The sequence below is a fragment of the Gastrolobium bilobum genome, unplaced genomic scaffold (genome assembly GCF_033153095.1).
Source record: "Gastrolobium bilobum isolate Gb01-03AN ecotype WA unplaced genomic scaffold, APGP_CSIRO_Gbil_v1 utg3810, whole genome shotgun sequence".
NCBI lineage: Eukaryota > Viridiplantae > Streptophyta > Magnoliopsida > Fabales > Fabaceae > Gastrolobium > Gastrolobium bilobum.
The window spans coordinates 98,565-122,801 of NW_026899073.1; the positions used below are offsets into that span (position 1 = coordinate 98,565).

General features: G+C 35.5%; 4 protein-coding genes across 15 annotated transcripts; 2 read left to right on the forward strand and 2 right to left on the reverse strand.

The window, feature by feature from the left end:
* Positions 1-1,472: 1,472 nt before the first annotated feature.
* LOC133286939 (small ribosomal subunit protein eS24z-like) lies at positions 1,473-3,285 on the reverse strand. Its single transcript, XM_061484452.1, has 5 exons — positions 3,110-3,285; positions 2,672-2,713; positions 2,342-2,512; positions 1,792-1,878; positions 1,473-1,688 (listed from the first exon to the last, which is right to left on the reverse strand). The coding sequence occupies exons 1-5, from the start codon at positions 3,179-3,181 to the stop codon at positions 1,647-1,649; spliced, it is 414 nt and encodes a 137-aa protein (XP_061340436.1). The 5' UTR covers positions 3,182-3,285; the 3' UTR covers positions 1,473-1,646.
* Positions 3,286-4,284: 999 nt separating this feature from the next.
* Positions 4,285-10,301, forward strand: LOC133286976 (uncharacterized). The gene is made up of 6 exons (XM_061484515.1): positions 4,285-4,914; positions 7,533-7,635; positions 8,320-8,375; positions 9,356-9,520; positions 9,687-9,800; positions 9,894-10,301. Exons 1-6 carry the CDS (start codon positions 4,285-4,287, stop codon positions 9,984-9,986), a joined length of 1,161 nt encoding a protein of 386 aa, XP_061340499.1. The 3' UTR covers positions 9,987-10,301.
* A 711-nt stretch (positions 10,302-11,012) lies between these two features.
* LOC133286946 (uncharacterized) lies at positions 11,013-18,037 on the forward strand. Its single transcript, XM_061484461.1, has 6 exons — positions 11,013-11,824; positions 15,263-15,365; positions 16,051-16,106; positions 17,079-17,243; positions 17,411-17,524; positions 17,615-18,037. Exons 1-6 carry the CDS (start codon positions 11,198-11,200, stop codon positions 17,705-17,707), a joined length of 1,158 nt encoding a protein of 385 aa, XP_061340445.1. The 5' UTR covers positions 11,013-11,197; the 3' UTR covers positions 17,708-18,037.
* An 890-nt stretch (positions 18,038-18,927) lies between these two features.
* LOC133286953 (serine/threonine-protein kinase WNK1-like) lies at positions 18,928-22,281 on the reverse strand. 12 transcript variants are annotated; one of them, XM_061484479.1, is made up of 9 exons: positions 22,137-22,281; positions 21,989-22,026; positions 21,528-21,755; positions 21,179-21,399; positions 20,775-20,932; positions 20,263-20,689; positions 19,797-20,163; positions 19,183-19,754; positions 18,928-19,152 (listed from the first exon to the last, which is right to left on the reverse strand). In XM_061484479.1, exons 1-9 carry the CDS (start codon positions 22,209-22,211, stop codon positions 19,088-19,090), a joined length of 2,151 nt encoding a protein of 716 aa, XP_061340463.1. In that variant the 5' UTR covers positions 22,212-22,281; the 3' UTR covers positions 18,928-19,087. The 12 variants fall into 12 exon arrangements, with proteins under 12 accessions (XP_061340463.1, XP_061340469.1, XP_061340464.1 ...); XM_061484485.1 differs by having other exon boundaries at positions 18,928-20,163; positions 20,263-20,395; positions 20,534-20,689; XM_061484480.1 differs by having other exon boundaries at positions 18,928-20,163; positions 20,263-20,400; positions 20,494-20,689.
* Between the last annotated feature and the right edge of the window lie 1,956 nt (positions 22,282-24,237).

Sequence of the window (24,237 nt, forward strand, 5' to 3'; positions counted from 1 at the left end):
ATTTATGCACATCTTCGTCAACGAATTTAAAATCAAATTCGTGATAGAAGCAATGAGAGTCTTGTAGTATTTCCTTCCTTAAAATCAAATCAACCTTTGAATTTCATCTATTAAAATGTTTTCAAATCTTTGTGCATAAAATTAAAACTTACTGACCCTTTAAGTTTGTACTCAATACATGTTTTATATAATTCCCTAGCATGAACTAAACATAATTTCTTATATTACACAATGATAATTACAAAGTTCATTTTAAGTTATCCGTAACACGATAAAAAATTCATACAAACAATTTAAAAAAAAAATCTTGAATTATTTTTTCCTAACAGTATTTTAAAACACAGTCAAGAACCAAAAGGTTAAGACCCCCTTCTAACGTTTTTATTTTTATTTTCCCTGTACACATGAATCTCATAATTGAAAGAAAAATTACATGCGTAAGGTATCTGAATCCCTTCCACAACCAACACAAGATGGTTTTTCTAGAATTATATGCTCTACGATATTTTCATTTCACTTCGTTCTTTTTGCACATCACATTAAAAATTTATAAATGCAAGCGTTTTGGAGGAATTTTCCTCCCAATTCTATCTATTTACTTCAAATTTACCGACCTATATTAAATTAGATTTCATTCTCTTATATACGACTAAATCTTTTATTCTACTCTTGCACATGTTATTCTGAACTTCAGTTTTTTTTAAATATTATACACATTTTCTTTGTAATTTTAAATATTCTTTTAATATGTACATAAAAAACAACTCCCAATTAACTAGCGAGGGTACGGGTCTCTTTTCATATGTACGTAAAATTTTTTTATCTTTTAATATATGTTTAACAAATATTAATTAGATTATACTTCTCTCATTTAACTAAACATACACATCATAGATGTGGGATGGTCCCACCTCTGTTTTTTTAATCTATCTAATTACTTTTGAATCTCACTTATAATTTTGTTTCAGCAATGTTTACTTCAAGGAACATTAGAACAAGATTTCCTATATTAATTATGCATATTTACTTTTGATTTTAAATAATTTTCTTATATACTTTTTAAAATTAAATATTTTTTCTACCTATATTTAAAGAATGGAAGTTGAGTAATTCGTGCAATATCTATACCGCCCGTCATGTAATTAACTTAACCCCAAATGGCAGGTACAACTTGAATTTACCCCAAGTACGAATTAAGCAAACCGTGGGATTCAATATTCTTTACCACCTAACGTTGCTATATTCTATTCTGTTCTAACTTGTGCGTATTAGACTATTAGTCCTATAACCATAATCCTAATAATTACATCATTGACAGAACACTTTCCCGGTATTCTGCAATCAAACCCCGATCAAATCATATAAAAATCAAGTAATGCGGCCGTGTTTCGACCCAACTGATGGAACCCAAAAAATATTACCTCGAATCTATTCAATATTTGAAAGCAAAGTAAACTACCGAATTCTCAAAATTGTTCAATGGCAGTACTCGAGTCGAAAGTATGAAGTTATCACCGAACAAGATAAAACATGGATCAACACTTACAACAAAATATCTCATTCTATAGACCTAACAAAGATAAAATAGATATTAGAAAACACCAAAAGCAAAATAAGCTTGAAAGCAAAACAAGATGTCCCAAAACTCATTTCTTTTTTCCAGCCTTGGCAGCATCAGAAGCCTTCGTCTGCACAGCAACAGATATAGAATGTTATAATTAATGCAACAAGGATTACATTAGAGGTATGCAATCATCAACAAAACAAATTTGTCGTTAGCTACAGAATTACCTTCTTTACTCCACGGATCTTCTTAGCCCTATTCTTTCTCTCCTTCATTTGCTTCCTTGACTTTTCTACCTTAGTGTCAAGACCATTCTGGAATAGACATAGATTTTAGTTTTGCTCGCACAAAACATCACACCCATCATATTAAAAAGGAGTTGTTCAAGATCATATAACAAAGACAAGGATGACAAGATAATAAAGGATGATAAGATTAAGCAGGAAAATGACAAGCTATTAAAGAAAGATATTATTTGAAGAACAGAATGACAGTAGTCACCACTGCCAAATATAGAGAACTTCGTGATATCTTCAGAAAATTTTGATGTGGCTAAAACACTTTGATAACATATCATATAAGAAAAATATGAAGAATACGGTTTGACAACTAGCAATTGCAACACTAACCTCTGTGCCCCAGAAATAAAGGAGACAGAAAAAGTAGGAACAATGATAATGTAAGGAGTGCACTACTATAATTAGGGGAAGATTTAAAAAGGAATTTCACAGCAAAAACAGCATCGATATGAGGAGGTTGAGTTAACTGTTGACTCACCCTGATAAGCCTGTACTTGGGCTCATACTTCTTTGCATTCTCAACTGAATCATAAATCAAACCAAAACCAGTGGATTTGCCACCTCCAAAATGCGTACGGAATTTGAAGACAAATACAGTATTAGGGTCCTTCACTTCATAAATTCTTGCAAGCTTCTCTTTAAGCTCAGCCTTCATGCCATACAACAAATTGATATTTAATAATGTAATTGTCAATCAATAAATACATAAAAATCTAATATTGAATTGCTAACTTAAGATATTAACAACTACAGAATTCATAGTATTTGTTGTTTTTTAACAATTTAAAACATTCATAAAAGAAAGTACCTTGGAAACATTTGCCCTCCCTGGATGAAGGACATCAATGATCTGCAATACACAATAAAAAGCATATAGAAAGGTTAGGGGTGCCAACGTTAAGAATCTCCGGCACTGGCAGTTAGGCAGGCTAATTAACTCCAAATTCCGTAAGAAAACAGACAATCATAAGATCTGAATCATCTATTTGATGATCAGCGAAACTGAGAATCACACAACTCGTTAGGCATTTTCAGATCCAAAGGTTTCTACCATTTCGTAATGACAAAAAATGCATGAAAGCAAATAAACATAGGGCTAACAAAGGTAATATTAAAAGTTAGTTTGAATAATCGAAGCGAGAGTGGAATCTCCTGAATCTATGTCATGTGTGTGATACATAAGCTATAAAACTATCCTTAGCAGATTTGTGATAGTAAAAAAGACATTGGGAAATGGGAAACTCACGAACTGCTTTCTGGAAAGAAGCCTGTTTGTCATGAACTTTCTAGTTCGGATAGTCACCGCCTTGTCGGCCATGCTGTTCTGTGAGGTGTGCAACGAAGGAGCAACAGAGGATGCAGGTAAATACACACAGCAGCTCCCACAATACACAACACAGGAAGATGCAGACGGAAACCCTAACCCTTCTTATAACTCTAGGGTTTCTCTGTAAAGTTTCAAGCGAGCTGGGCCAAAAACAAATAAAAAATAACCCGCTTAATGTGGGCCTTTTGAGTTAAGGGCTGAAGGGCCATAAAATCTCTTAATCCCTTTTTCTATTCTCCAACCTTAAATTTATTTATTTATATTTTAGGGAAATGTGAGATGCAATGTGGATTGAGCCACGTGGCGTGTGGAAAGAGAAGTTGTGATGAAAATGAAAAACACATAGATTTGGATTGGTAATTGTTACATTAATTATAATTAATATAATTAAAAGTTAATTTTATTGGTACATTAATTGTGATCGGTACAATAATTAAATAGTCATTTTTTTCGTTTTCTTTTTTGATTGTAATTAGTACATTATTTCTGATCGAGTAATGAGATTGTGCCACATAGTGCACTAAGTTCGCTACAACAGCGAACTTCGTCCAGTCATCTTTTCCTACAAAAGTGACCATGTGTCACAAAATCATTGGCTACCAAATTCGCTACTAGTCGTAACAAACTTCAACGCGTGATAGTCTGATAAAAAATACTGTTCGCGTGACAGATTGGTAAAAAATTACCAAAAATGTGATATTCTGGGCACTGTTTCCGAAAGAGTGCCTACCTTCTTGGTTATTAATTTATATTTTGTATTCACATAAAGAATTTTATTGGTGGAATAAATAGAAAGTCAACTGAAATAATTATCTTTTACTTCACATTCATATATTGTAGAGGCTTGGTATTATTGTGATTCACTAATTTATTATAATTTTTTTATTTAATAATTTGGACTTGGATCTGTTATTAAAATTTTCTAAATCCTATTTATATCCATATAATACAAATAAGCTGAAGCTACCTGACTCAAGTCCCTTCGTCTATTGCTATTTTCCGATCACATATTCACATTCTTTACTATCTGCCAAATTATTCCCCCTTTTCCAATTCAACTCAATTCAAAATAATAATAAAATAAAAATACCATTATGACCCTGCCAACAACTTTGTTACTCGAAGCCAATCCCTCCCACTTGAAATGGAAGCGATTCCCTTTGCCTTTGCCACTGCATCGAATCACAAAGCCTGTTAAATTCACTCCAATAATACCCGCTACATATAAACACAACAGCGCCAAATGTGTGTTATCGCGGAAGCAAGAAAACTCATCCACCTCAAAATCCCCGTTGGAGGTTCTGGCCAGTACTTTATCGAATGCGCTGAAGGCGTTGCGAAAGCCGGCCATAGCTGCGGTGTTGGTAGGGTTGCTGTTAATGTACGACCCCAACTCTGCATTAGCTGCATCTGGAGGTCGAATGGGTGGAAGGTCCTTTTCTTCTTCATCCTCCTCCTCCTCTTCTTCTTCTTCGAGGAGTAATTCGGTGCCCTCAAGCCCAGTGCAAGAGTTCTCTTACTCGGTGCTATCTTATGGGTCTGCTCCATTCGGCGACGGGGTTTACGTTGGGCCTGCCGTTAGGTCCGAAGTGGATGCTGACTCCATTTTCTCTCTCATCTTCATGGGCTTCTTTTCCTTTATTTTGGTTTCTGTCTTTCTTTCCGATCGGTCTGAAGGTAGTGTTCTCACCGCCGCTGGCAAAACCACCGTTCTCAAGCTTCAGGTGTGGTCACTTTTATGGAATTTTAGTTTCTTTCTTCATTGCTTGCTTTGCTGCCATTAGCATAAACTATTTTGTTATGCTTCATGTAATTCTGTTGGTATGTTGCCTGTGGGTTTGAAAGATCAACAGCTATGCTTTTTTTACCTGTGCTAGTGTACTAGCGAAGTAATGGATTGCTACTTTGTTTACATTTCTCTCACTAATGCTTACAATGTAATGTGGGTTTAGTTTTCTGAACCAAAGGTTAGGGGGGCAAGATTTTTTGATGTTTTAATTGGGTTTAGGAGGCTTGTTTATCATCGTCTTGTTAGCTCCCAATACCATTGAACGGCACAGTCAGTGTCGGTTTATTTATGATTCTATTAGGTGAATTTAGATGGAGGTGTTGTTCTTTTAGGTTGGGTCGCTCACTTCAAAGGGATTTGAATAGGATTGCACACGTTGCATCATCTTTTGATGGTTTGAATTATGTATTGACAGGTGAAGCTCATTAGTATGGGGTTATTTTTGCCACTTGTTTATAATTTGTTTTATATCATGATCCTAAGAATAAAACTAGTGGAAAAAAGTAGATGCATATTTCAATGATACAAGTTTAAGAATACTTTAATTCAGAAGGCAACAAAAATCAGGTTTGATGTGTTTGGTTGTTGGATGGAGACGGTGATTGGTGAGTATAATTAAGGCTGAGGGTATTGAAAGGCATGGCTTATATATTGCATTCGTATTATTGTTATGGCATATATAAAAAGAAAGAAACAGAGCAGTGTTCTAACTTATAGGGGAAACAGATTGACCCTCTCTTTTTTAATAGATACAGATTGACACTCTTAGCTGTACTATGAAGATTGCTCATAATGAACTGAATTCTTCAAGTTGCGGAAGGAGCTAGTTGAAGGCTAATGCTATTCGGAGCATTGGGTAAGTTTGGATGGGTGGGATGGATGCATTGAGTTGTATCAGAAGCAGTGGCCCCTTCAAAAGGGGCTGTAGACTTCATTTGAAAACCAAGTAAAGAAACTATCAAAACTATTCGCACGTGTTCTTTCAGATCTGTATTAAGAGTAATAAAGTGTCACGATCATTGCTTTATTGTAGCAGACATCAAAGGGGGGAAATATCATGAATTGGACCATCTGTAAGATAGTTTCAAATCAGGTAATTGATTTCCTTGTAGCTGATGATCTACTTGTGCCAACCTCCCTGAACATGCCCTTCCTTGTGGGTTGTGTCAACTTGGGTTGCTGTTTCACCGAGTGAATACGTTCTGTTAACCCACAATGAATGAGAACATAGAAAAAACCTATCAAGTATTGATATTCTTTCGCTTTGGATTTTATTTGTTTACTGTAGATTACGGAAGAACGTCATGTACAATGCGGATTGAGCCACGTGGTGTGGCCAATGGAAAAATGAGTTTGTCCCCCTGATTGCTATTTCCTATTTGGAAGAGGGGACAAATAGATTACCAGATCCGATTTTCACGATCCTGACATTCTTTCCCACAGAATTTCACTCTTCCAATTCCACACCTCCCTCAATTCTCTTGGCCCTCACCAATTATCTCTCATCCAATCCATGACCGTGCCTGCAACTTTGTTACTTGCAGCTACCTCCATGAACGTGAAAGGGAAGCAGAGCTTCCTAGTACAATTTACCCCATATTGCGCGCTTCGGCCACACAGTATACACTGTTTCACAAAACGTGGTAAATTTACTCCAATATTCTATACAAGTAATTCTGTGACATCTAGCACCAGAAGTCTCTTATCTCACAAGAAAAATCAGAATCAAGAAAACTCAAGCTTGAAATCCCCATTCGATGTTCTTGCGAATACAGTATCAAATGTGCTGAAGGGGTTGAAGAAACTAGCCATGGCTGCGGTTTTGTTAGGCCTGCTGTTAATGTACGATCCCAACTCTACATTAGCAGCATCTGGTGGTCGAATGAGTAGGACTCAATCTTCATCCAGGAGTTATTCAGTGCCCAGGATATCCTCCATCCCTAGTTCCACCCTAAGCTTCTCTTTCTCAGCACCATATTACGTGCCTACTTCATTTGGGTTTGGAAATGGTGTCCATGAGATTTACGTTCGACCTGTAGTAGGGTTCAGAATGGGTGGAGGATCCAGTTTCTTTCTCATCTTAGTGGGTTTAATGGCATTTACTTTGGTTTCTAGGTTATTTTTGGATTAGTCAGAGGGTAGTGTACTCACTGCCACCAAGAAAACCACTGTGCTAAAGCTTCAGGTGTGATCATGTTTTCCATGTAATACAACTATTTGAATCAATTTTTAGCACTTGCATTAATAGTTTCTCTCTCGATTGATTGCTGGCATTAGCATAAAGCATTTTTGCTTTATGTGCTTCCCGTAATTTGTGTTGCTTACCTGAAGTTATGCATTGCTACTATGTTTTCTCTGACTAATGCATACAATGTTGTCTTAGATTTCTGAACCTAAGATCGTGCAGGCAAGGTTTGTTACTATTTTAATTGGATTTGAAGGCTTGTTCTTCAGCATCTTGTTAGCTACCATTGCACAGCACAATCGGTGTCATTTATTCATGAGTCTTAAATATTTGGTGAATTTCAAAATTAAATGCTGTTGTTCTTTTAGGTTGGGTTGTTGGGGATGGGTTGCTCTCTTCAAAGTGATCTGAATAGGATTGCACAAGTTGCAGATACATCAACTTCTGAAGGTTTGAATTATATATTGACAGGTGAAACTCCTAAATATGCAATTATTTTTGTCAATTGTTTATCATTTGTCTTTGTATCACCAATATTGTATTTCTTGAAAGGTTTCCTGAACATGTGAACATGATTAGTATTTTCACTCTTTTATGTAACCATGGATTGTGGCATATTTAAGTGAAAATTAGTGATTTGTGGTGTTAGTGTTCTAAGGGCTTTAATTATGAACTTCGCATAATCATGACGAAAATATTCTATTGGATGACATTTTGTCCCCTGCTCCAACATAATATCTTCTTTAACCAAAAGAAAGGAAAGTTCTGGAGAATAATGTCAGATGCATCACAAAACTTCATTTTATGTGAGGATAGTTCTAAGCCTCGAAGTTTATATAGCATAATACTTTTAAGCATTGAATATATTCTTCAATTAATGTGTAAGTAGTAAGGTTTATACTTCCATTCGAAATTAAGAATAAAGCTTCTAGGTTTAATTTGATATTTGCATTTTAGTCAATGTAGTGTGGATGTATCTGGAAAATGATATGCAGGTCAAATCTATTGTTGAGGAAATACAGGAAATCTTGAAAAGAGATATTTACTATAAATATTGAATTACTTATGATTGTTATATAATGTATAGCGTAAATCAACATGGCTGTATGATCTACTCTCTATTCTCATTTACTTCTTTATCTGATTTTTTGTCAGAGACAACACTAGCTTTGCTTCGACATCCTGAGTACTGTATCTCAACATGTTCATCTGTAAGTGACTTCAATCTCCGAGAGCCTTCATTGGTTTCTTGATGTTACTGTGATACACACCTCTTCAATTAAACAACGAAAGATGAATAATAGAAGAAGAAATAATTCTCAAAGAAGTCAGTTTTATTTCTGAGAAAGAGACAAATTCTTGGTACAATGGTTCCTCCTACTACACAGCAATTTATAGAGCTTAACGACAGAAACAACTAATTGCAGTACAATGAAAATGGTAGGGAAATTCGACAGTCCCTTTCCTCTCCAAAGCTTTGCTTCCTCTGTTCTTATTCTTTGGTTAACTTTTCCTTTCTGTCTCCCTCCTCTATTTGTCATCCCTGGGACTTTCACATAATTGCTGAGTCCGCAACTACTAACCAACCACTTAGGTCTCTGCTGGGGCCCACTTCTTTCTCTTCTTGGCTCTTTCATAGACTTTTATGGGTTGAACCGCGTCATACTGCTTACAACTTAGTGCTATTGAACTATTAATCATGTTAATTTTCGTTGATAACAACTTGACATTAATGCATTGTAACATACCATTTTTATTGCTGTGATAGATGAGATCTTGTTACAACACCACATTCCACATTAATATCCTAGTTTTTCACTTCAGCTTAAAACAGAAAGTATTAAAATGGATAGAGAGCTTCCAATTCAATGCTATTAAAATTTTTGTGCCTTTTAATTTTTGAGAAAATATGAGCTCTATGTTATAAACGAGAAGTTTTTTTTTTTTTTTTTGGTCCAAAAGAGTAATACTTGAACTCTAAGGTCTGCTGCTCGTAAAATTAATTGTATTTGATATCTACTAGAAAACGAAACTTATTTTATTTTTTTAAGTTCATCATCAATGAAAATATTTCCAAGCTTACCTGTAATTTCAAATATACTCTATATTTGACCTTACCTGAAACATCTGCTGCAGTAGAACTAACTGCAAACGAGTTTAAGGAAAGTTGGATTTCCTGTAATTTTTGTAGGTGGACATAAAGCGGGGTATCGAAGATTGGGAGAAACATTTTAATCAACTTTCAATGGAAGAGCGGGGAAAATTTGATGAAGAGACACTGGTTAATGTAAATAACATAAAGAGGCAAAGCACAAGAAGCCAGAGAACGAATGGGTTCAGCAATGAATACCTAGTGGTATCATCTTGTTTCTGAATGACATTCTTAATTTGTGTTTTCAAGATGCTGTATTCTTGCATGCATTTTACTGGTTCCAACTTCTTCCCCCTTGTTACACAAAAGGGTGAAGTTCCATGGGCACAGTTCTTACGTCTTTCTTCTAACCTATGTTCTTATTTATCAGATAACAATCTTGGCAGCTGCTGAAGGAGAACATAAACTTCCTAGCATCAATGGAAGTGGAGACTTGAAGGAAGCTTTAGAAAAACTTGGATCCATTCCTTCGAGCAGATTATTAGTAAGATCAATGATATTTTCTTAGTCCTTTTGCATGTGTGTTGTTAGTACATTTTCTTGAAACGCTATCACCATGTGCTTGAATTACTTGCAGGCAGTTGAGGTTTTATGGACCCCTCAGAATGAGAATGATACTCTCTCAGAACGGGAGCTACTTGAAGATTACCCTTTTTTGCGGCCATTGTAAATTGTGATGATATGCTTGCGTACTAGCTTGCATTCTGCTTCTAGCCTTCTAGAATTATGAGCAGAAATTGGGTTGTGATTGCATAGTTGAGGATCATCTAGAGTAATACTGAATACCGTTAAAACTATTGATATTTTCCTGCTACTCAATCTGCTAGGTTATATGCTGCGGCCAGTGTCAGTAATGATGTCGTGTCACTATAGAATGTTCAATCTTAAATATTGATGGTGTTTAGATGTACAAATTACCAGCAGGATCAATTCTAAAGAATATATGCAATGTTACAGACAATTAATTTGTCACCTTAATTTTAAGTTGTCCTTGTTGTGTAGAAATTGCTCTGCTGTTAAATTCGGTGGACTTTTCCAGAATTTGTTCATGCATGCTATTGGAACATATATTTTGAAAAATTGAAAAACCAAGTCATTTATTCTATTGCAAGTTGCGTATATAAAACAAAAGAAAATTTCAATGTTGAATTTAATTTTTTAGTATTTGTCTTCACGGACGCTAATATTTAGTTGGGAGAATTATCACTTTGATCTCTCTCACATAAGCTCTGTTATTATATATGTTAGCTACAAGTAGGCTTGACTTTAAAATCCATTTGATGCATGACAACTTAAAAAAAAAAAAGTTGCCGCTGCATCTCGGAAAATAAGTAAATTCAAGATTGATCGAAACTTCAAAAAATTCTTATGGGACCGAAAAAAAATTTATGCGATTCATTTGAAAAATATAAATGTAGGAGATATTGTTTTTCTTATGCAATATAAGAAAAGTATTACCTTGGATTTATTTATGAGTTTACTATTTTTTATGTTGTACACAGTTAAAAATATATGGGACTTGTAAAGAAAAAATATAGATCCCACGTAATTTTAAGTATTTTTGTAATATCAAAAGAAATATATCCTTTGTTTACTTTTATTTTAGGAAAATGTGAGAAGCAATGTGGATTGAGCCACGTGGCGTGTGGAAAGAGGAGTTGTGATGAAAATGAAAAGGACATAGAATTGGGGATGAGATGAGGTTCCCAAAACTGGGGGCCGAGGGTGCCTACCTGGCCAGAACGCGCACACATCACAAGTCCCTTCCTCTATTGCTATTTTCCGATCACATATTCACATTCCTTTTACTATCATCCAAATTATTCCCCCTTTCCAATTCAATTCAATTCGAAATAATAAAAATAAAATAAAAATAGCATCATGACCATGCCTACAACTTTGTTACTCGAAGCCAATCCCTCCTATTTGAAATGGAAGCAATTCCCTTTGCCTTTGCCACGGCATGGAATCACAAAGCCTGTTAAATTCACTCCAATAATACCTGCCACATATAAACACAACAGCGCCAAATGTGTGTCATCGCGGAAGCAAGAAAACTCGTCCACCTCAAAATTCCCGTTGGAGGTTCTGGCCAGTACTTTATCGAATGCGCTGAAGGCGTTGCGAAAGCCGGCCATAGCTGCGGTGTTGGTAGGGTTGCTGTTAATGTACGACCCCAACTCTGCATTAGCTGCATCTGGAGGTCGAATGGGTGGAAGGTCCTTTTCTTCTTCTTCATCTTCTTCTTCTTCTTCTTCGAGGAGTTATTCTGTGCCCTCAAGCCCAGGGCAAGGGTTCTCTTACTCGGTGCCATATTATGGGCCTGCTCCATTCGGCGGTGGGGTTTATGTTGGGCCTGCCGTTGGGTTCGGAGTGGGTGCTGGCTCCAGTTTCTTTCTCATCTTAATGGGCTTCGCTGCCTTTATTTTGGTTTCTGGCTTTCTCTCCGATCGGTCTGAAGGTAGTGTGCTCACCGCCGCTGGCAAAACCACCGTTCTCAAGCTTCAGGTGTGGTCACTTTTAGGACTTTTAGTTTCTTTCTTCATTGCTTGCTTTGCTGCCATTAGCATAAACTATTTTGTCATGCTTCATGTAATTCTGTTGGTATTATTGCTTGTGGGTTTGAAAGATCAACAGCTATGCTTTTACCCGTGCTAGTGGACTAGCGAAGTAATGGATTGCTACTGTGTTTACATTTCTCTCACTAATGCTTATAATGTAATGTGCGTTTAGTTTTATGAACCAAAGGTTAGGGGGGCAAGATTTGTTGATGTTTTAATTGGGTTTAGGAACCATTGCACGGCACAATAAGTGTCGGTTTATTCATGATTCTATTTGGTGAATTTAGATGGAGGCATTGTTGTTAAAACATAGTGTCGAAATGTAGAAACGTCTATTTCTATGTTTTTTTCCTTAAAAAACGTGTCAGAACCATGGTAGAAAAAACGTATTTGGAGTAGAAAAAGTTGTAACGCCAAGTTAACTAGTCAACCGAGTTAACTCAGTACTGAAAAAAAAAAGTTGCTGCAAGTAGTGGCTGGGATGAAGAACGCGAGAACGTTTCCAAAGGCATACCTGATGGAGCTACTATTCTGAGAATTAGAGCTCGCCATTGACGGCGAAATCGAGCCTCGAAGAGAGAGAGAGAGAGAGCATCTGAGACTCAAAGTGTGACTGGGGTTTATATGTGTAGAAGCCGTTGGGGGGAACCAAGGGGGAAAGGCTGCTCTATGTTAGCATGCGGATGAGAGAAACTGCAATTTTATTGTGCAAAGACAATATTGGATCTCGTTTTATGCTTGATGACTAAAACACCATTTCCCTTTGACGTGGCAAAATGCTTTTGCGCTTGCTACAAAATTGAGATGAAATTTTACACGCTGACTCATGAAATTTTATGCCTCATTTTTTTTTATAACTTTATGTACTATCATTTATTTTGTTTCTTTAATATTATAAATGAAATGATCCATCAATTATCGAAATTCCTTTCTTTCTTTGTTTTTTATCTGATCAAATAATGAAATTTTAAATATGTATTAATTCAATTTTTATCTAATTTGAATAAGGACTGATTTGTTTCTTTAATATTGGTGTGTTTCTGTTTTATATACGTTGGATATTTACTTTTTTTGATGCGTAGGAAACTCTTACGGTTCGTTTATGTCTTACGATTTTGCGATTTTGTTCAACCCTACCGTTTCTACGTAGACTCTACGTTTTAACAACATTGGATGGAGGTGTTGTTCTTTTAGGTTGGGTCGCTCACTTCAAAGGGATTTGAATAGGATTGCACAAGTTGCATCATCTTTTGATGGTTTGAATTATGTATTGACAGGTGAAGCTCATAAGTATGGGGTTATTTTTGCCACTTGTTTATAATTTGTTTTATATCATGATCCTAAGAATAATACTAGTGGAAAAAAGTATATACATATTTCAATGACTACAAGTTTAAGAATACTTTAATTCAGAAGGCAACAAAAATCAGGTTTGATGTTTGGTTGTTGGATGGAGACGGTGATTGGTGAGTATAATTAAGGCTGAGGGTATTGAAAGGCATGACTTATATATTGCATTCGAATTATTGTTATGGCATATATAAAAGGAAAGAAACAGAGCAGTGTTCTAACTTATAGGGGAAACAGATTGACCCTCTTTTTTTTAATAGATACGGATTGACACTCTTAGCTGTACTATGTAGATGGCTCATAATTAACTGAATTCTTCAAGTTGCGAAAGGAGCTAGTTGAAGGCTAATGCTATTCGGAGCATTGGGTAAGTTTTGGATGGGAGGGATGGATGCATTGAGTTGTATCAGAAGCAGTGGCCCCTTCAAAAGGGGCTGTAGACTTCATTTGAACAACAAGTAAAGAAACTATGAAAGCTTATTCGCACGGGTTCTTTCAGATCTGTATTAAGAATAATAAAGTGTCGCGATCAGGTAATTGATTTTCTTGTAGCTGATGATCTACTTGTGCCTACCTCCCTGAACATGCCCTTCCTTGTGGGTTGTGTCAACTTGGGTTGCTGTTTCATTGAGTGAATACATTCTGTTAACCTGCAATGAATGAGAACATAGAAAATACCTATTAAGTATGGATATTTTGGTTTGGATATTCTTTCGCTTTGGATTTTATTTGTTTATTTATTTATTTACTATAGATTACGAAAGAATGTCATGTACAATGCGGATTGAGCCACGTGGTGTGCCGTGGCCAATGGAAAAATGAGTTTGTCCTCCAATTGCTATTTCCTATTTGGAAGAGGGACAAATAGATTACTGGATCCGATTTTCACAATCCTTACATTCTTTCCCCCAAAATTTTCCTCTTCCAATTCCACACCTCCCTCAATTCTCTTGGCCCTCACCAATTATCTCTCATCCAATCCATGACCATGCCCGCAACTTTGTTACTTGCAGCTACCTCCATGAACGTGAAATGGAAGCAGAGCTTCGTAGTACAATTTCCCCCATATTGCGCGCTTCGGCCACACAGTATCCGCTGTTTCACAAAACGTGATAAATTTACTCCGATATTCTATACAAGTAATTCTGTGACATCTAGCACCAGAAGTCTCTTATCGCACAAGCAAAATCAGAAGCAAGACAACTCAAGCTTGAAACCCCCATTCGACGTTCTTGTGAATAGAGCATCAAATGTGCTGAAGGGGTTGCAGAAACTAGCCATGGCTACGGTTTTGCTAGGCCTGCTGTTAATGTACGATCCCAACTCTACATTAGCAGCATCTGGTGGTCAAATGGGTGAGGGGTCCTTCTCTTCTCAATCTTCATCCAGGAGTTATTCGGTGGCCAGGACATCCTCAATCCCTAGTTCCACCCTAGGCTTCTCTTTCTCAGCACCATATTACGCGCCTTCTTCATTAGGGTTTGGTATTGGTGTTCATGAGATTTACGTTCGACCTGTAGTAGGGTTCAGAATGGGCGGAGGATCCAGTTTCTTTCTCATCTTAGTGGGTTTAATGGCATTTACTTTGGTTTCTAGGTTATTTTTGGATCAGTCAGAGGGTAGTGTACTCACTGCCACCAAGAAAATCACTGTGCTAAAGCTTCAGGTGTGGTCATGTTTTTCATGTAATAAAACTATTTGAAACAATTTTTAGCACTTGCATTAATAGTTTCTTTCTCGATTGATTGCTGGCATTAGCATAAAGCATTTTTGCTTTATGTGCTTTCAGTAAATTGTGCTGCTTACTTGAAGTTATGCATTGCTACTATGTTTTCTCTGACTATTGCATACAATGTTGGCTTAGATTTCTGAACCTAAGAACATGCGGGCAAGGTTTGTTACTAGTTTAATTGGATTTGAAGGCTTGTTTGTCAGCAGCTTGTTAGCTACCATTGCACAGCACAATCGGTGTCAGTTTATTCACGAGTCTTAAATATTTGGTGAATTTCAAAATTTAATGCTGTTGTTCTTTTAGGTTGGGTTGTTGGGGATGGGTCGCTCACTTCAAAGTGATCTGAATAGGATTGCACAAGTTGCAGATACATCAACTTCTGAAGGTTTGAATTATGTATTGACAGGTGAAACTCCTAACTACGCAATTATTTTTGTCACATGTTTATCATTTGTCTTTGTATCACCAATATGGTATTTCTTGAAAGGTTTCCTGAACATGTAAACATGATTAGTATTTTCACTATTTTATGTAACCATGGATTGGTGGCATATTTAAGTGAAAATTAGTGATTTGTGGTGTTAGTGTTCTAAGGGCTTTAATTATGAACTTCGCATAATCATGACGAAAATATTCTATTGGATGACATTTTGTCCCCTGCTCCAACAGAATATCTTCTTTAACCAAAAGAAAGGAAAGTTCTGGAGAATAATGTTAGATGCATCACAAAACTTCACTTTATGTGAGGATAGTTCTAAGCCTCGAATTTTATATATCATAATACTTTAAGCATTGAATATATTCTTCAATTAATGTGTAAGTATTAAGGTTTATACTTCCATTCGTAATTAAGAATAAAGCTTCTAGGTTTAATTTGATATTTGCATTTTAACCAATGTAGTGTGGATGTATCTGGAAAATGATATGCAGGTCAAATTTATGGTTAAAGGAAATATAGGAAATCTTGAAAAGAGATATTTACTTTAAATATTGAATTACTTATGATTGTTATATAATGTATAGCGTAAAGCAACATGGCTGTATGATCTCCTCTCTATTCTCATTTACTTCTTTATCTGATTTTTTGTCAGAGACAACATTAGCTTTGCTTCGACATCCTGATTACTGTATCTCAGCATATTCATCTGTAAGTGACTTTAATCTCCGAGAGCCTTCATTGGCTTCTTGATGTTACTGTGACACAGACTCTTAAATTAAACAACGAAAGAAGAATAATAGAAGAAGAAATAATTCTCAAAGAAGTCAGTTTTATTTCTGAGAGAGAGAAAAATTCTTGGTACAATGGTTCCTCCTACTACACAGCTATTTATAGAGCTTAACAACAGAAACAACTAATTACAGTACAATGAAAATGGTAGGGAAATTCGACAGTCCCTTTCCTCTCCAAAGCTTTGCTTCCTCTGTTATTCTTTGGTAAACTTTTCCTTTCTGTCTCCCTCCTCTATTTATCATCGCTTGGACTTTCAGATAATTGCTGAGTCAGCAACTACTAACCAACCACTTGGGTCTCTGCTGGGCCCCAATTCTTTCTCTTCTTGGCTCTTTTATAGACTTTTATGGGTTGAACCGCATCATACTGCTTACAACTTTGTGCTATTGTACTATTAATCATGTTAATTTTCGTTGATAACAACTTGACATTAATGCATTGTAACAGACCATTTTTATTGCTGTGATAGATGAGATCTTGTTACACTACCACATTCCACATTAATATCCTAGTTTTTCACTTCAGTTTAAAACAGAAAGCATTAAAATGGATAGAGAGCTTCCAATTCAATGGTATTAAAAATTGTGCCTTTTAAGTTTTGAGAAAATATGAGCTCTATGTTATAAACGAGAAGTTTTTTTTTTTTTTTGTCCAAAAAAGTAATACTTAAACTCTAAGGTCTGCTGCTCATCAAATTAATTGTATCTGATATCTACTAGAAAACGAAACTTATTTTATTTTTTTAAGTTCATCATCAATGAAAAATATTTCCAAGCTTACATGTAATTTCAATTATACTCTATATTTGACCTTACCTGAAACATCTGCTGCAGTAGAACTAATTGCAAACGAGTTTATGGAAAGTTGGATTTCCTGTAATTTTTGCAGGTGGACATAAAGCGGGGTATAGAAGATGGGGAGAAACGTTTTAATCAACTTTCAATTGAAGAGCGGGGGAAATTTGATGAAGAAACACTGGTTAATGTAAATAACATAAAGAGGCAAAGCACAAGAAGCCAGAGAGCAAATGGGTTCAGCAATGAATACATAGTGGTATCATCTTGTTTCTGAATGACATTCTTAATTTGTGTTTCCAATATGTTGTATTCTTGCATGCATTTTACTGGTTCCAACTTCTTCCCCCCTTGTTACACAAAAGGGTGAAGTTCCATGGGCACAGTTCTTACGTCTTTCTTCTAACCTATGTTCTTATATATCAGATAACAATCTTGGCAGCTGCTGAAGGAGAACATAAACTTCCTAGCATCAATGGAAGTGGAGACTTGAAGGAAGCTTTACAAAAACTTGGATCCATTCCCTCGAGCAAATTATTAGTAAGATCAATGATATTTTCTTACTCCTTTTGCAGATGTTGTAGTACATTTCTTTGAAACGATATCACTATGTGCTTGAATTACTTGCAGGCAGTTGAGGTTTTATGGACCCCTCAGAATGAGAATGATACTCTCTCAGAACGGGAGCTACTTGAAGATTACCCACTTTTGCGGCCATTGTAAATTGTGATGATATGCTTGCGTACTAGCTTGCATTCTGCTTCTAGCCTTCTAGAGTTATGAGCCGAAATTGGGTTGTGATTGCATAGTTGGGGATCATCTAGAGTAATACTGAATAACGTTAAAACTATTGATATTGTCCTGCTACTCAATCTGCTAGGTTATATGCTGCGGCCATTGTCAGTAATGATGTCGTGTCACTATAGAATGTTCAATCTTAAATATTGATGGTGTTTAGTTGTACAAATTACCAGCAGGATCAATTCTAAAGAATATATGCAATGTTACAGACAATTAATTTGTCGCCTTAATTTTAAGTTGTCCTTTTTGTGTAGAAATTGCTCTGCTGTTAAATTCGGTGGACTTTTCCAGAATTTGCTCATGCATGCTGTTGGAACATATTCCTTTAAAAACCAAGTCATTTATTGTATTGCATGTTGCGTATATTAAACAAAAGAAAATTTCAATGTTTAATTTATTTTTTTAGTATTTGTCTTGACGGACGCCAATATTTAGTTGGGAGAATTATCACTTTGATCTCTCTGACATAAGCTCTGTTATTATATATGCTAGCTACATGTAGGTTTAACTTGAAAATCGATTTGATGCCATGATGATGACAACTTAAAAAAAAGTCGCCGCTGCCTCCCAGAAAATAAACAAGTCCAAGATTGATCGTACCTTCGGCCTTTTCCCTTCCCATGCATATAAATAATCGCTCCCTTTCATCAGCACTGATTTTAATAAATGTATATAGTGCAGCGAATTGGGGGAAAATACAAAACGAGTGAACTAATGTCACAATTTATTTAGTTGCTTTTCTCAAAATTCAGAAACAACCAGACGGGTTATTGCACCAAATTGAATATATGCTCAATGTTTTGGCAGAATCGTATAGGTTCATTGACTAACTTAAATACACAGCCAACAATGGTTCAATCTCCACGCGCATTATTTTTAACGGCGATTTTGACCCAGTTGTCACGCTCAATTATTGCAGTCCTATTCAGAGAAAAACATACATTCAACTTGACACGTTGTGTTCTCATTCCTAGTTATTCCAATATTGGGTTTTGAAGAAAGACTTAGCCAAATTTACATAGACTTGACCTATCGTTATACTTGATATCAAACAAGCCACATTCACGATGGCCACTAACCTCACCCAAAAAAAAAATTATAATAATAATAAAAAATCTGATTACTCTAAATACATGGCACTTTACTGTATATTGATACTTTTGTAGGAAAAGGATTTGGTTTCCTTGTAGGCAATTTGAAATTCTCGAGAGAAAAATAAAATGGGGTGGAATGTGCAAATTAGATAGCCTCTACTAGTGTATATACATAATCCACAAAGAATTCAAAGATTGCATCATAAAATTATAAATCCACAGCATCAACAGGGAGGGAAACTGTCCTGTGTAGTGTGTCTGGAAGCAACGATTCTGTGTAAAAATTCTTTGCAGTAACCATACTGTCTCGAGGAGAACACATCACCTCACAATTTTGGGCCCTTTGGGTGTCCAAATTGGGGTGGATCTTTTGGACTTGAGAATGGCAACTGGAATCACCATTCCAGAGATTATCAAAGGGTTTCAAGTATATCCCATGGTCGTCTCCGTTTACAGTTGCTGTTAGTGAAGGTGGTGTCACAATGCCTTGATCTGTTTTGAGCTCTCCGTAACAAGTGTGTGAAGATTTAGCCGTTAGACCAATAAGTTGATCCTTGAGTTCCCTTAACCCCATTTGGTATGTTGCTCTGAGCCTTCTCATTTCTTGTTGGATCTCCCTCTCATATTCATTCTCAAGGCCACAACATAACGAACTGATTGTAGAGAAATAGTGAGTTCCTGATGAATTTCGTGAGGAGTTTGCATCGGATGCAAACTTGTTTTCCCAAACATCGTGTCCTTTGTCTTCTGCTAATACTGATCTGTCTAGTTGTTCATATTGTTCATCAGAATGGCTTTGATCAGACTCCACTGGACTCAGTTCACGACTTTCCTGATGATTCCATAACTCCTGATACTGCAAGCAGTCTGGTTGGCTTGATACGTTAGGTGCATCCTCTCTAACATGATTGTCATACTCCTCAGATTGGAAGGTAATCTCCTCAAACCGCCCATGCATTGAAGCACATCCATGCCTAGAGCACTGAAGAAGCTGCAAGTTCTTCCCACCCTGATTATGTGAAAGAAAATCCATAACATTGCCACCAGAAGTATGATTAGACACACAATTGTGACACAAACTTTGATTTGTAAAATGGGTAGTTTCCTCAATTCCTGGTCCTGGCCTCCATTCAGGTACTAAGGAAGCAATTTCCCCATCTATCATATCTGCTATTCTGGTAACATCCTGATCGGTAATGTCGAGTTCCGCAATCATTTCACTTGCTACACTTATTGCTGTGTCCATCTCTAGATCAAATGGGAAATAAATATTTCGAATTCGGCCTGCAACATAAATAAGTCAGACTATAAAAAACAAATTCCATCCTGAAATATACAAGTAATGGGTATAAAGTACCAACATAATAAAAATGGCATCCCAACCTTCTTTATCTGCAATTCTTAGTCTCAAAAAGATGCCACTTTCATCATCCCTCTTGCCTTTGATGCTTATGTCAACATCTGCCGAGGGTTCATCGTCATGGCACTCGAAAAGTTCAATTCCATTAGGTTCAACCTCCGCTAGATGAGAATACCAGTCCCCATATCCAAAGCCATTTGAGCATTCAGTACTTAAGTTACTATAGCTCCGATGGAGATCCAAGAATGGCTGACTGATGAGAGGACCCAAGCCATCAAATGCTCTGCCGTCTACTGGTCCCAGATCATATTCGTAGTCTTCATTCCGAAGAAAAGGATCATCTAGAAGCTGCCTTGCAGAGAGCCTTAAAGACACTGTTGCCAGGCATTTCTCAACAAATTGGCGCACTTCTGGATCCTTCACTTTATACAAAGCATCTGGTTTTTTCCCCTGGAGATGTAAAATGTCAACGAAATCTTGCCACTCCAGAAAAAATACAATTATCACGAAGGAAAAGATAAAGAAGCAATCATACAGAAATAACTTTCTTGTAGATTTGTGCTGGATGGTTGCATTCGCTATAAGGATATTCAAATGTGACCATTTCTAATATGCACATCCCAAAGGAATAGATGTCAACTAATTCATTATATGCCTCTTCATATACTTCTGGTGCCATGAACTCGGGTGTTCCTGTGGAAATACAAATGTAACAGATGAAACTCTAACTAGAATTACTGATCCTTGTTCAAAGCAATCCTCTAATTATCATAAGAACATCAACCGGTTAAGATATATCATACAGTTTCGTATGTAACTGCCAAATAATTTTCAAAAGAAGGCATCAAGTAAGTGGACTAATTGCAATTGGTGTTGGAGTTGGACAGGTTTTCTCTTGATTCCTTCTTCTATGATATATAAAACATGAAATAAACATACCTACACAATGAGCAGCATGAGATTTCCGGAGAATTGCTGCCAGGCCAAGATCCCCAATCTTCACTTCACCTTGGTTTCCATTGACAAAAATATTATCACATTTGAGATCTCTATGGATCACAACCGGGTCATGGCTATGAAGATAGAGAAGTCCTCTCAGGATCTGTCTACACCAATGCTTCACGGCTCTGATGTTCACTTTCTTGTGCTTTAGCCTATACCTATTTTGATAATTAAAATAGGTGAAAGAAGAAGAAATAATACAATATCTAAAAAGCACAAAAAGGATAATGATCATATATATAACGTAGAAGAGGGGGGAAAAAAGTTAAAACTTCAGAGAACTCACTGTCTAAGAGTACCAGAAGAGAACAATTCAGTAACGAAATTGATATTCCTATTTGCAGTATCGACCCAAGACGTGTAAAATTTCATAATGTTTCTGTGCTTCAATGTCTTCAGGAGATGAATTTCGCAGTAAAGCCTCTCGAGATCTTCAGGGCTTTGCAGGAAATCATTTAGTTTGACCTGGTTCCAAGCAACTTCAATCCCTTGATACTCATCAAATGCTTTATATCTGCATCAATTGAAAATAAATTATAAAAAAAAAAAAAAAACTGCCAAATTCCCATTTCTACAAACTCAAAGAAAAACAAAGAGGAGCTTCGGTTATGATGTAATCAGTAATGGGCCAGTGGCATAAATCAACTGGGAAAAAAAAAAAAAAAAAAACTCAAATTTTAGAAAAATAAGAAATGGGTGTGTAACAGAAACAAAAGGAATAAGATGAGTTTGTATGAATGTTCATACACTGTCTTGGAAGCTCCTTTGCCGAGGATTTCATTGTACTACAAAAAAACAAGGAAAACAACATCATCATCAAAGTTCAAACTATGCCCGGAACATGATAAGAAGAAAAAAGGAAGAAAAGAGAAAGAGAAAGAGAAAGAGAGTATACTCTGCCATATCTACCAGTTGGATCAACTTCAACAAACTCAGAGGAATCTGGTTCAACCTGTGTCACACCATTCATCCTCTATTCTCTAATATTTAGCTTTTTCTTTTTTTCTTTTTTTCTCTCGTATGATCAGATATTTCCTTACGTCCTCCCTTATACATATAAAATGAGAAAAGAATGAGATACAGGAACTTTAATTATTTCTCAATAATCAATATACATAGTGATATTTATTTATCTGTAATCTTTCACAGAGATTTAAAGTAAAATAAAAAAATTATGAAATAATTGACGAGAGCGAGAACTGAAGAGAGAGAGAGAGAGATAGAAAAACAGGGGAGCAAATCTGAATTCTGAAGGCCCAACTTCAACAATATCATATCTCTGAGAGGCTAGATTGCAGTCTTACAGAGCCCCCACCACCACGGTACGTTATAAATTAAGACAGATTTTTTAAAAAAAAGGAAAAAAAAATCGTGAGCCTGAGAAAGATATATGTCATTTTAAAGGAGGTAAAGTTGTGTCATTTTAAGAAAGAGAAATAGATAAATAAAAGAGGAGAGAGTAGACAAAAAAAATAAAGGTGTAAGTCTCACCTCTTTGTGAAAGTGAAAGAATATAAGTTGTGTCATTTTAAAGGATAAACACTCACAACTTAATAATGAGTTCTGCAATTTTTTTTATGACCGAAGTTTAAATTTGTTATTTTTGTAAATTATCTAAACTTTTCATACTTATTTTCATTAAAAAGAAGAAAACATCAGTCTGTAATTTGTTGATTAATTTAGATTTTTGTGGCTTCATGGGACGTAGTGCAAATAAAAATAAGATCATACAATGTCAAATATTTTAAAAATTTATTATTAAATCATTTTACTAAAAATTATTCTTGAAAAATTAATTATTATAATAAATTAACACATTATTCTTTTAAAATTTATTTTATAGATGTAAATTTGAGAACTTAGTTTATGAACGTGAAAGATCATACAGAGAACTGATTGAATTTCTTTGGCACAATGTGGAGAACTGACTTCATAGTAGTTAGTCTACATGCTTATCGTGATTTCACCGAGTGCATACTTAACTATGTTCCTATACTAAAAATTAACCTGTCTTACCAAATAAAGCTATTTTGTATGCATACAAAAGTCAAAATAAAATCAAACCCAATCGAATAGTCAAGAAAATAATGCACGTGAAATGAGAATTGAGATCAACTCTTGGTTGATGAGACATTCAAAGTCTTTAACACTCCATGGATATATAATTGATTTAATGTTTTCATCCTTTTGGCTTAGCGGTATGCTTTTGCTAAAAATAATTGAAAGAGTTAAAAGACAAGAATGTTGTAATGACACCTAACGCAAGGATGTTAGGTCGACAACTCATTTTTTTTGTTTTTTTAATTGCAATTATGTGACATCGAGACTAATTTGTACATATACATATTGACTAAGCCGTTTAAGTAATTTACAACTACAAAAAAAAAAAAAAAAGAGAGAGAAATTTATAAAAATATTTATTACGGTTTAAGATTTGTGCATATGACTACGCGTATACTCATACGTTACATATTTACCCACTGTTAAACCAATGTGTTGTGTTTTATTACTTTATATGTGAAAGCAATGATTAAGATTTGCTTCTGGATTAACATTACAGCCTACTATAAATTGTTTGGCTAATGCACTTTTAAATGAGTTACTTAGAAAAAATGATTGAATATTTAACAAAATTTTTATCTCTCTTTAATATCCTTGAAATTTTGAGGCTGTGAGTTTAGAATGTCAGGTAGACACGAATTCTGTCAGATCCTGCACACAGAATTTCAATTCTATCTCCTATAAATTTACTGAAGTATTTTACTCGAAAACGAGAGAATGTGATTGAACACACACACATGCATATATTTTAAGGTCAAATTGGAAGAGTTTTTCAATAATTATTGTGGTTATAGTTAATTATAGTTTTTAATTTTGTAAAAAAAAATTGATGTTATAATTTATATGAAAATACTTTAAAATTTACTAATGTAATAATTTTTTTATTTTTATTTTTTGTAATAGAGAGGGGGAGATGCAAAAAGAGACCTATTAGC

Excerpts from the sequence above, each read along its gene's own strand:
- LOC133286946 (XM_061484461.1), top strand. The coding sequence starts at position 11,198 with ATGACCATGCCTACAACTTTGTTACTCGAAGCCAATCCCTCCTATTTG. Across the intron at positions 11,825-15,262 it reads CCACCGTTCTCAAGCTTCAG|GTTGGGTTGTTGGGGATGGG; the intron begins GTGTGGTCACTT and ends TTGTTCTTTTAG. Across the intron at positions 17,525-17,614 it reads TTCCCTCGAGCAAATTATTA|GCAGTTGAGGTTTTATGGAC; the intron begins GTAAGATCAATG and ends AATTACTTGCAG.
- LOC133286976 (XM_061484515.1), top strand. The coding sequence starts at position 4,285 with ATGACCCTGCCAACAACTTTGTTACTCGAAGCCAATCCCTCCCACTTG. Across the intron at positions 7,636-8,319 it reads TTTGAATTATATATTGACAG|AGACAACACTAGCTTTGCTT; the intron begins GTGAAACTCCTA and ends ATTTTTTGTCAG. Across the intron at positions 9,801-9,893 it reads TTCCTTCGAGCAGATTATTA|GCAGTTGAGGTTTTATGGAC; the intron begins GTAAGATCAATG and ends AATTACTTGCAG.
- LOC133286939 (XM_061484452.1), bottom strand. The coding sequence starts at position 3,181 with ATGGCCGACAAGGCGGTGACTATCCGAACTAGAAAGTTCATGACAAAC. Across the intron at positions 2,513-2,671 it reads GGAGGGCAAATGTTTCCAAG|GCTGAGCTTAAAGAGAAGCT; the intron begins GTACTTTCTTTT and ends TATGGCATGAAG. Across the intron at positions 1,689-1,791 it reads AGATCCGTGGAGTAAAGAAG|ACGAAGGCTTCTGATGCTGC; the intron begins GTAATTCTGTAG and ends GTTGCTGTGCAG.
- LOC133286953 (XM_061484475.1), bottom strand. The coding sequence starts at position 22,211 with ATGAATGGTGTGACACAGGTTGAACCAGATTCCTCTGAGTTTGTTGAA. Across the intron at positions 20,933-21,178 it reads TCATGCTGCTCATTGTGTAG|GAACACCCGAGTTCATGGCA; the intron begins GTATGTTTATTT and ends GTATTTCCACAG. Across the intron at positions 20,164-20,262 it reads AAGAATTGCAGATAAAGAAG|GCCGAATTCGAAATATTTAT; the intron begins GTTGGGATGCCA and ends TTTATGTTGCAG.